At 32.9% G+C, this 11,523-nt stretch overlaps 2 protein-coding genes across 4 annotated transcripts; one reads left to right on the top strand and one right to left on the bottom strand.

Moving 5' to 3' along the window:
- Positions 1-1,879: 1,879 nt before the first annotated feature.
- Positions 1,880-3,507, top strand: LOC120280610 (arabinogalactan protein 41). The gene is made up of 2 exons (XM_039287488.1): positions 1,880-2,144; positions 3,226-3,507. Exons 1-2 carry the CDS (start codon positions 2,024-2,026, stop codon positions 3,330-3,332), a joined length of 228 nt encoding a protein of 75 aa, XP_039143422.1. The 5' UTR covers positions 1,880-2,023; the 3' UTR covers positions 3,333-3,507.
- A 102-nt stretch (positions 3,508-3,609) lies between these two features.
- LOC120280608 (mitochondrial carrier protein MTM1-like) lies at positions 3,610-6,835 on the bottom strand. Of its 3 annotated transcripts, none has more exons than XM_039287485.1 (10): positions 6,612-6,835; positions 6,410-6,505; positions 5,783-5,824; positions 5,568-5,627; positions 5,019-5,189; positions 4,524-4,623; positions 4,291-4,382; positions 4,028-4,180; positions 3,893-3,951; positions 3,610-3,768 (listed from the first exon to the last, which is right to left on the bottom strand). In XM_039287485.1, the coding sequence occupies exons 1-10, from the start codon at positions 6,714-6,716 to the stop codon at positions 3,636-3,638; spliced, it is 1,011 nt and encodes a 336-aa protein (XP_039143419.1). In that variant the 5' UTR covers positions 6,717-6,835; the 3' UTR covers positions 3,610-3,635. The 3 variants fall into 3 exon arrangements, with proteins under 3 accessions (XP_039143419.1, XP_039143420.1, XP_039143421.1); XM_039287486.1 differs by having other exon boundaries at positions 5,779-5,824; positions 6,612-6,700; XM_039287487.1 differs by lacking the exon at positions 5,019-5,189.
- Positions 6,836-11,523: the final 4,688 nt, after the last annotated feature.

Raw genomic sequence — 11,523 nt, 5'->3', positions numbered from 1 at the left:
CATTTTATTCAAATTTTTGTAAGTGTATTTGATTAAATTTTTGTAATATGAGATAACTACCTCTGTCATAGGGTAACCGATTTAATTATATAATCGATTCTAGTGATTACGAAATTAAAAAAAAAAAAGAATATATTTTTTTAATGAAATGTAGGCAAATTACGTCAAGGAAATGCACTGGCAATGGCATGAAGTTAATATTTTAACACATATGTCCACTGTTCTCATGCTCATGGATTGAGGTTTAAACCCACTTTCTCAAAATATAAATTATTGGCAAAACTTAAAATTGTATAACTTGCATTAAAAAACTTATATTCTAAGTTTAAAAGATTTTATTAAATGAAGTTTTCATCAAAATTTGAACACAGCATAAAATGTTTAAAATTTTTGAAAACCCAAAAAAAAAATCTATAAGAAATTGAATGATTTAGTACTATTTTGTAACAACTCAATTTAATCCATTTAATATAAGTCTTAATGACAAACTTTTGAATTGAAATTTGATATTTGTTTTCAAATAATTTTTTTTTAAAAAAAAAACCTGTTTTCCATTATAGACATAAATTTAAGAGTGTTGATGCCATAGTCAAGTTCTATAGTAACTATTATAGAACCATGACAAGGCACACTAACACCCACACAATTAATTTAAATCAAACATTTAAACATAATATTCATATATTCATATATATATATATATATATATATATATATATATATATATATATATATATATATATATATATATTAGGGTAATTTAGTCTTTTTCACCCTAGTTTTTGTTGTTCTCTCTTTTACTTTCTCTTTGTGCTTTAACACATGATGGTTATAAAGTTGCTAGTTCATCTACCATTAAATCGAATTCATTGGATTATTAGTTCATTTATTTTAAAAAATTATTATTATATTTTAAAAATTAAAGTGTTTATAAATATATATCATAAATAAAAATCCACTATATTAAAAATTTTTTTTTAACAAAAAATTGTCCAATACTCCCCATATTCCTTTTTAGTTGTCACATTTAACTAATTCATACCGATTAAAAAAAAAGTAGTTAAAATTAGTTGATTACTTATATTTTATAAAAAAATCCATTACTTTCTAAAATTACCCCTATTTAAAATCTTACTAGTGGAGAATATAATTTAATGCTCAGTTGATTTTGATTTATTAAAAATTGTACACGTACATTAAATTAAAGAGTAAATTTAGAAAACATTATTTAATGCTGCACAAAGTTTCTAATAAGACAAGTACTCCCTTCGCTTCTTTTTATCTGTCATAAACCCATGTTCTTTTCTATCGGTCATTTTTAAACATCAAGAAGCATTTATTTATTTTTTTCCAAAATTACCCTAACACTCTATTCAATTCTTTTCTTGAAATTTAATATGAGAGAGAAATGTGAAAATATAAATTAGGGGTAATTTTGGAAAAAAAAAAACTATTTTTTTATTAAATTATATAAAATAATTAACTTTTTTAATATGTGAGATTCGATTATTCATAACATATAAAAAAAACAAAATGAGTAAAAAAAATATAGAAAAACTTAAAAATATGACAACTACAAAAGAACATAGGGAGTATTTCTTTATAACTTATAACTATAAGTCAATTATTCAACAGAAGTAAAAACATTTTTAAAACTAATAAACTCAATCAACTCATGCCACGTAGCAGTACGGCGGGCCCGCACAACTCTTTTGCCGTTGGGGCCCACAAAACTCGACAGGTGCCACGAAATCACAGGCTGGACTAATCTTCATTGTGGGACCCATAACCTTTTTCTTTTGTCGTTTTCCTCCAACTTTCCTTTGCCTATATAAATAGCACCTCATTTTGCTCAACGTCTTTAAGAGAAAAAGACAAAAAGAAAAAGTGAGAAGAGAAGAGGTTCATTTTGCTCTCTTTTCTCTCCGATTTCTCTCTCTCTCTCTCTCTCTCTCTCTCTCTCTCTCTCTCTCACTCAATAGAGATCTTGTCCCCAGAGAGAGGAAGATAGATAAAGAGACTAATGGCGGTTGTGATACATAGGTTTTGGTTTACATTGATGGTGGTGGTGGTGGTTCTCCTTCTCGGGATCGTCTTGCCGGCAGCTCACGCCGTGGCTCCTGCCCCAGCCCCAACTAGTGATGGTTTGTTTTGTTCTTTTATTTTTTTTATTTTTGTTCCCTTTTGATCATTGATTTTGTTTTGTTTTTCAATAACTGTGTGTTCTTTTTATGTTTGGGTTTTGTTTCTTTTCCGTGTGAATTGAGAGAAATTTGGGCCGGAGATTATTATGATCATTTTATTATTCCAGTTTTTGGATTGATAAATTTTTATGTTTAGGATAGGGTTTTAGATTTCTTTGGTAAATTTTTTAAGTAGATCCCTAGACTTTGACTTGTTAAACTTTAATTTATATCAATTTGATTATTCAATTTTAATTTGATTTCACGGGTAGTAAATCAATAAATTTTAGTCTTTAAATGAATGGTGTTGCTCTTTTTCGATGACATAAACACCTCCAATAAACTTAGTAATATGTCATGGTGAGACTAAGTTGGATTTTTAAATAGTCTTGTAATCAATTAGGGATTGAAATATTTGATTTATTACCCGGTGATATTAAATTAAAATTGAGTGATCAAATTAATACAAATTGAAATTCAGTAATCAAAGTGAAAATAAACCTAAGTTTAGTTACATAGTAAAAATTTATCTGATTTTTTTCTTGTTTTAAGAATGAAGTTTTTTTGGTTGTTGGATGTAATTTGAAAATTTAATATATATATATATATATATATATATATATATAAATTCATTCCGGGAACCAAACACCAACTATATCCTTCCGAAGTGAATAATTGCTAATATATTAATTTTTTTTAATGCCAGACTGTAAAAAGGTAGTTTATTTTCTTATAAATCTTTAATTAAAATTTAATCAGAATGTGCATGAATAAATATGATTTTTACAAAGTCATTTTGGTGCAAACAAAAATAAATAAGCATATTAAATTAAAACTAAAATATTAACTCAAAATTTAGATCTACTTGTTTATTTCCTGCTTCATTTCCAAATTTATCCAAACAATTAATAAATTTGAACCTTTTTTTCTGATCAGCAGCTTATTCATAAGATTGCAACATACCATCCACAGAAACTTTTAGAATAACATGAAGAGTTTTCAATCAAGTCTGAAATGAAGCTACTTTTTGCATGCATTGCAGGTACATCAATTGATCAAGGGATTGCATATGTGCTGATGTTGGTGGCCCTGGTTCTCACTTACCTCATCCATCCCCTGGATGCATCTTCTCCTTACAAGCTCTTCTAACTTGTTTGGACTTCATTCATGGACATACTACTCTTCATTTAGCATTTCTAAAAGTCGACTGGTTTCGTACTCTTGTTGTTCATAACCATGTCGTATTTGTATTCTTAGTCCATTGACAGGTTCACTCTTTTTGTGCCTACAATTATCAATGAATCGATCATCGGTTTCTCTTGTATATGTGCTTGTTGGTGTTGTGCACTATGATTGGCTGAATTCTCTCTGCTTATTTATAACCTTGGCCGAAGATTTGTAAGAGGAAAAAAAAAGATACATTTTTGTGTAAAATGCAGCAGAATAATGCTATCATAAATCTTCTTGCCTCTGATGTAAAACATACTTGACAACTTCATAGAAGGAGACAACTATACCAACCGAAGGGCCTGCACGTGCAACACGCGGACCTAAACCGGTGAAAAGTCCCTTCAATCCTTCACTCCTGCATTATCAGGTTCATGACATAAGTAAATCAGGTCGTATGTTTTCTTCTTGGCATATTAGCATAAGATTAATTTAAAACTCATGTCATCATCTGTTTTATTTAGCACATGTGAGATGTTTACCTCCAAACCTTGACAATTGTTTGCCTTGTGGTTGTGTTCAGAGCTTTTTCGGGATCTTTCTGTTGTCAAACATGTCAAAAATTATAATTAGTGACTGAATAAGATCACTATAAAATGTTCAAACCCAGAGTTAACCTCTATTTGTCTTCGGGTTTTGGCAACATCAAGAGGGCATGTGACAGCAGCAGCAAGGGTACCAGCAACAAAGCCAGCAGAAAAGTTTGAACCAAGAATGGTTACTGCATTGCTTTCTTCATCGACGACAAGTCTCAATAGTCTTCTTCTAATCTGTATTAGATAAGATAAGGAAATAAAATACTGAATAACATGGATTGTTCGTAACCAAACACTGGGCTGATATAATCTTTTGCAGATGAAAATCCATGGAAAAGCCTCACCGGTTCAAGAGTCGACCAGCAAATAGCAGAGAAGGGGACATCACGAGCAAGTTGGGCTCCCACACCAGTCCAAAGAACACGATACTCTTTCCCTGCTTCCAAAAAACAAATCTTTTATGATAATTGAAACAAACTTTAAGATTCATGGAAAAAAGAAGACTTATTTCTCTCATTGATGATATTTCTCTTTCATAACTAGCTGGTAGTTTTTAATCAACAGGGAAAGAACATACAGTTAAGTACTTTATTTTTACTCCTCAACGGTGAGAGGACACCAAGCAAGGTAATTGAAATCCCCGGGAGCTTTCTGCCCGTTCGAACCTCTTTAAATGCCTACTATTAGCACAACAATGATAGATTGATCAGATAAAATGGGAAATTTATTTGCAAAAACAAATAAACCTGAGCAAGAAAAAAAAATTAAAAAGCAATATGGAAAATATCAAATAGGAAATAAGAGTTCAACAAACTTGCCATCCACATATAGCTGGTATGATAAAATAGAAATTAGAAATCACTGTCTCATTTATCATTTAGGCCTAATCAGAAATTTCAATTGCTATCTATAACTAACAAACTTATTAAAACTTATTAACCATCACAGTACCACTTTTTTTCAACAATTCACATCCAAATTTACACACTAAGAACACTTATATATTACCTGGTACACATACAAATAAAAAAAAAAGTCCAAATATAATAGATGGAATCTACAAGTACAGTACCTGCATACGTGTCCTAGCCAACTCAATTGGAGAACAAGCTATGCACGCTAAAGAACGTGCAACTGAGCCTGCCACTAGGGGAGCATAAGGTGTCAGGTTAGGATAATTCCTATCAGTGAATTCCTCAACCCAGTTGCGGAAAACGTCATAACATGGTAAATATATACCCACCTGTTACCGTATTAAGAAGATAGATCAGTATGAAAACCTGACCACCCTTCCAAATCATTTTTGTTGAACAAGCAACTCGTGAGAAATAATACAATCTAATAGTGTTTGTGAAAAATAAAAGTATGTGCGGTGAATGTCTGATCCGAAGATGTGTGATATTATCATCCAATATATAAGCAAAATGTAACTATTCCAGCTAGAAATAATACAACTCTAACAAATGTTTGTGAATAAAGAAAATTTGTCTACTTGAGGATGGTACAGAAAATTGATGCCAATTATGATAATTATCACAGTTATAATTAGAGGAAGGCTCACAAATGACAAAAAAGAATGAAGAGAAAATGACACCACTGTACTAAAATATGCGGAACTCACAGTTGGTACAGCTAATGCTAAGCTTGCATTTGTGCCCCTCCACAATCTAGCAAACCCTTCCTGGAGATTTTTGCAAAGAACAATTTAAAATCAGAAAGATCACTGAAATATGGTCGCTGAAAATGTAACCGTATGGCCTTCCAGCGAAAACACGAATTATATATTAAAGAAAGCATAAAAATGAAATTTCTCATCAAGAGACAATAAGCACCTGCCTCTCTAACGACTTTGAAGAATACATCCAGAGTTCCATTGTACTGAAAACAATTGAGCACAGAAAACGTTTTAGTAAAAAACATTAGAAAATCATGGTTGGAGAAATTCTAAGAATACATACGAACCAGGAAGCAAATCATTATGAAACCAAACAATAAAACATATTTAGGCCATTGTCAGGATGACTAGGACCAAAATAAGTCAAGAAAAGGTAAGAAAAACTGCTATACACTTACAAAAAGAGAGCAGAAGAGAAAAAAGACGACTTTAATGAATAACAAGATGTCACTTCGTAGACTATAATACTTTGTTCAATCATTTTAAAGGTTCTCTTTGTCATTGGACTAATTTTAATTTCTTTCACTTTATCTTCCTTTCTATTTAACATCAAAATTTAAGGACCTTTCTGTGATATGACACTTAGGAAAAAGACTCTTCTTGCAAAATTATGATTATATAGAATTTCTCCAATCCTTTCTATATCCAATAAAGAACACACCACTCAATCAATCTAGGTCTAAATAAAAAAATTGCTTATTAAGGAGCAAGGACCAGAATTATCAAATACTACTTAACATTGAAAAAATTAAAAGAAAAATGGAACAAGATTGATTGATTCACTGTACCTTCTTGAGATCAGGAGATGATAAATGCTTCCCAATCTGATGATATTGCTGCGAATGATGATACGGAACTCCGGCGGCCTGCGCTTGCAATCTGGTCTGCAATTCACAAAAATGCATGCATTTAGAAATACAAAACATTCAGAAATACAAACAAAATCACAACAAGGAACAATAAGAAGAGGAAATCCATGGTGAGATTCACCTTGGCGACATCGAGAGGGTTAGTGAGGATGGCGGAGAGGACTGCGGCACTTGCGGCGGCAAAGGCACGCTCGGGGAAGGCGATGTTGGTGTCGGAGGAGGCCATGATCAACTGGTTGAAGCCTTGGGGTAGAGACGGCGACGAAGGAGGCGAAGGAATTGGCTTCGCTTGAGAAGCCGGGTCTCTTCCTCTCAAAACCAAAACTTGCGCTTTTAGAACGCAACCCGAATCGTATTCCACGCTGCTCGAGGAATGCAGTTACTTTTCCTTATCACCCCCTCTCAAAATTAAAATTTAGATTTTTTTTCTCCAATTTTTTTAAATATTAATAATTATACCTTCATAGATATCCTTTAGAAGTAAAATATTTTGATAACTAAATTTTATAAATTTGTTTATTTGACCATTTAAAACTTTAAATAGCAAAGCATATAATTCCATAAACTGTTCTTTTATTTTTTAAAATTTACCTTTTTAATCTCTTTACTTTGAATTATAATCTTTCAATTCCTCTATGTCAGTACCCCTAAACTCTAATTCTAAACCATTAAAAAAAACTGACATAGCTCATTTAAACATAGTAGAGAGACTAAAAAATTAAAAATGGTAAATTTGAATAAATAGATGAACCATTTAGGGAATTACACCATATATTTACATGACAGTGAATAAATTAAAATAAATAAATGCATATATGCATAATATGCATTTTTATGGGGTTATTTATGAAAACTTCCCACCCCATATTTACTTCCATAAACTCCTTGTAAAATTTGTTATTGCAAGTATGAACAGCAAATCAATGCTAACCTCTAAAACATCAAATTTCAATTATGTTCCTCAATTCAGAGGAAAAGAATCTACATCAACAAATTTGCTGCTGTAAATTACACAGCTGAGTGGAGCAACAAGTTTGCTGCTATAAATTACACATCTGAGTGCTGCAACAAGTTTGTTGTTGTAAATTACACAGCTGAATGGAGCAAAAATTGGCGAAGAAATTAACTGTAATGTTCTCATAAAGTAACAGTTGAAAGGAAATTTATAGAGTTTACAATTGAACATGTTAAGAGTTTTGCTTGACGTTTGGACCTCCGGCAGCCTGCTGTTGCTCAGCCAGTGAGAATTTCTTCACCTTCTGCGCAAATGAAAGAAGCTAAATAACCAGTATACAGTAAAAATAATAATAATAAGGGCGATGTTAATTTGGCTGTAGAGGGAACAAAGCTTAATTCAGTATCAACTCAGTACTCAGATTAAAGTTGGGCTTTAAAAAAAAATTAAGAACTCTTTAAGACTCAAAACCAAACTATTTGGGTTAAGCCAGCAGTGCACCGATAAACTATCAAGAGGGTTGAGATAAGCATTTGGATCAGGACATCTTACTGGCACAAGGAACAAGGGCAGTGGGGTATGACTTATCTGAATTGCAAGTTGGTGTAGTGATGTAGTGATCCAGAAAGTAAAGGCAAGAGTCCAAGAGAATATACTCAATATGGATGCTTTGATGTAGTAAGAAGCAACCCATTCTATATTGATTAAGTTTGGAGATAGAGAGAAAAGTTTTATGATGATTATGTGATATGCATGAAGATAGATGCAAATTTCATCACGTGAGCGAAATTTGGAATCTGATGAAGAGATTAAAAAGACAAAAATAAATGGTCAATATTGCAAACACATTAAGTCTAACAATCTGCATCAGAAAAATATTAGATATTTCATGCAATGGAATTTGCATCAGACAACCACATCAGGAGTCTACTACAACTCCACAATCAAATTGTAGGCTATGATAGTGATTGTGTTACAAAAAAATATCAGGTGTTGATAGAGGAGGAAGATTGTGGTAATCAAAGACCAATTCACCCCAGCAAAAGAAAAGTCAAATAATAAAAGCTAAAAGCAGTAATGGAAATGGAAGGTAAATACCCATGATTAAAGGGATTCGATTGTGCAGGAATATTGCTCCCTAATTGTATTCACACTATCTGCTGAAAACTATAATTAAGTCATTTAAATTAGGGAAAGGCATCCAGAATTACTAGTGAAATCATAAACCTCATTATAGTTTTAAGCTAGAGATTGAGAATCTTATGCTTATGTTTTTCTTTCTTTGCACCCCCTGCAGTAATCATTAGAGTAAACTGTTCTCAATAATAAAGAGTCACATTCTTCCTCCAATAATTTGGTCCAGACCGTCATCTTTCTAATTCATGCCAAGAACCTATATGGAGGTCAGAGTTGCATCGTTGGAGAGAATGGTCTCTGCCATTAAATTAAAGCCAAATTAGAGACTAAACATACTTAACTCCAATCTGATATAACCAAGAAAATTAATTACTGATTTGCTAAAGTGCAGTTATTCTGGCTGACTTGACAGTTTCTCTCTGAGGTAAGGCCGCGGTTCGGACTCGATGGAACCCAGTACACCATTGACACAACATCCAGTAGCCTCGGCGGCCAAAGCAAGACCATAATGCCTCCAAATTCACCAGAGGAGGTGCCTTCGTTTCCATGCAAAAGCGAAAGTCCGGGCTTTGACAAGACAGACCCGATTGTGTGGATCACAAGAACAAAGCAATATTTTTAAGTCCATGGTACCAGAGATGAGGAAAAGGTGTCTTTCTTGGTGAATACTAACCACTAAGATGGTTCAAAAGTTCAACGGATGACAGATGAGAAGTACTTTATCGAGCCCCACTGAAATGTTGCATGCAGGACTTAATAGGCCCATCTCTTGTCCATTTTCGAGCCTAGCATATCTAGGAGGGAAGAAAGAAGGAAGCTGGCAGTTGTGTGTGGATTATAGAAAGCTCAACCGAGTAACAATAGCTGACAAATATCTAATACCAGTTATACAAGAAATGTCGGATGAATTGCAAGGTGCAACACTGCTCCAAAGTAGAACTTTATTGTAGCTGCCAACATATCCGATTCTGGGAATGTGACATCCCAAAGGCAGCCTTTGGGGTACATAGCGGCCAGTACAAGTTTCTGGTCATGGCATTCAGTCTAACAGATGCATCTCCCCCATTCTAGGCAACTATAAATGACATCGTCAGACCTTATCTCCGATGCTTTGTTTTGGTCCTTTTGATGATATATTAATATATAATCCTACATGGAAAGCACTCTTGCAACATTTATCATGTTTCCTGCAACTCCACACCAACCGTAAGAAATGTCAGCTAGAATAATTAATGTAGAATATCCTGGTCAGATCATCTTAGTTTCTGGGGTGGCAATAAATCTTGCTAAAATCTTGGCCTCTAGTTGATATGTGTTTTGATTGGTTGATAATGAGAAAAAGCCAACTATGGGTTACATTTATGAAGCCATAGATAGGGCCAAGGAAGCTATAACAAAGTTGTTCGGAGAGAATGAAGAACAATATAAGGCTGTGTTTGATATCATAGACAGACGATAGGAATGTCAACTTTATCAACTTTCACATGCAGCTGGACACTATCTTAATCCAGAATTTTCTTATGCCAACCCAATAGAAATTATTAAGAATAGTGAGATAATGGATGGGGTGCTTGAAACTCTAGAGAGGTTGGATCCAAAAGCTTCACGTTAACATAAAATTAATAGTCAAATGAGTATATATCAAAATGTGGGTGGTATAGTTGGAAGACACTTGGTAATTAGTAATCGAAATTTGAGAACACCAAGTACTTAAGTTTTCTTATAAATTGATAAGAATCAAAAGATACAACTTATACTAGTATGTAACTAACTTTATTATTAATTAAGAGCAGAATGGTGGAAATCTTATAGAGCCCCAACTCCTGAGTTACTAGATTTTGCAGTCAAAGTACTCAACCTAATTAGTGGCGCATGTGGTTGCGAGCATAGTTGGAGAATTTGTGAACATGTAAGAATTTTTTATATATATTCTAATGTTTTGCTTTTAACACTTGTGGATTAAACTTTAATAATATAAATATATAATGTTATATTTTTTTTTTAAGTTCACAGTAAAAAAAAGAAAGACTTGATCAACAAAGTTGATTTGGTCTTCGTGAAATATAATTGAGAATTAAAGCGTCAATATGATGATCATGATTGCATTGATCCCATTTTTTAACAAGATATTATTGAGGCAAATGAGTAATTGATGGGTAAATTAGAAGAAGAGCAAGGAGACAAAGAACTAATATTTGGTGGTGATGACCTAACTTACGGTGCATCTAAAAGAGCTACTGGAATTAATGAAAGTGCATATAATACTCAAGAAGGAGGAAAAGGAATAAATGTTACTGCTTCGAGTTCTAGGCCATCAAAAGGAAAAGATAAGGCATCATCCGCTAGTTTGAGAACCCCTTAATTCTTAGAGATGGTGTGCGGAAGAAAAATCTTGGAGATAATTATTTAGATGAAGAGAATGATAAAATTGAAGAGGAAATTGATGATGTTGGTGGCGATGATAATGATGATGGACTTGAAAATTTTGATAATAGTCACTAGATTTTATTATACGAGTTAGGACTTAGGACTCAATGCATGCATTATACCATGTTATTGCATTTTCTATTGAACATTTGAAAATTATTTCGTATGTTATTATGTATGTTTTTTTATGTCTTCTATGATATTAATTTGTAGGACATTCTAAAAATTTGAAACATATAACATTAAAACTATTTTTCAATTTTCTTTATTGGTGCACCTAGTGTTGCTCAAGCGCACACCTGTGCCTTACGCCTTATGCCTAGATGCGCCTTACTCCTCCAATAATTATGGTACTTACTTTACCAAAAGACCATCACTCCAACTCTCCAACTCAACAACATTGAGTGGGCAAGCCATTAAGCTAAGAATTTGAGTTGCTTTACAAGTTTGGGTGTTCCAACCACATTGCTAGTACCTTCTCTTAAAGGATGACAACAATGAGCTCATCATCCTT

This window comes from Dioscorea cayenensis, chromosome 17, assembly GCF_009730915.1.
Source record: "Dioscorea cayenensis subsp. rotundata cultivar TDr96_F1 chromosome 17, TDr96_F1_v2_PseudoChromosome.rev07_lg8_w22 25.fasta, whole genome shotgun sequence".
NCBI classification, from domain to species: domain Eukaryota; kingdom Viridiplantae; phylum Streptophyta; class Magnoliopsida; order Dioscoreales; family Dioscoreaceae; genus Dioscorea; species Dioscorea cayenensis.
Note: the sequence above shows the minus strand (reverse complement) of the source record. Positions and strands in the feature narration are given on the sequence as shown.

Bases quoted from the DNA above. Each gene is read 5' to 3' on its own strand.
- LOC120280610 (XM_039287488.1), top strand. From the start codon at position 2,024: ATGGCGGTTGTGATACATAGGTTTTGGTTTACATTGATGGTGGTGGTG. The intron at 2,145-3,225 runs GTTTGTTTTGTT...CATGCATTGCAG, and splicing joins CCCAGCCCCAACTAGTGATG to GTACATCAATTGATCAAGGG.
- LOC120280608 (XM_039287485.1), bottom strand. From the start codon at position 6,716: ATGGCCTCCTCCGACACCAACATCGCCTTCCCCGAGCGTGCCTTTGCC. The intron at 4,624-5,018 runs GTACTGTACTTG...TGCTAATAGTAG, and splicing joins TGGCTAGGACACGTATGCAG to GCATTTAAAGAGGTTCGAAC. The intron at 3,769-3,892 runs GTAAACATCTCA...CTGATAATGCAG, and splicing joins ACAATTGTCAAGGTTTGGAG to GAGTGAAGGATTGAAGGGAC.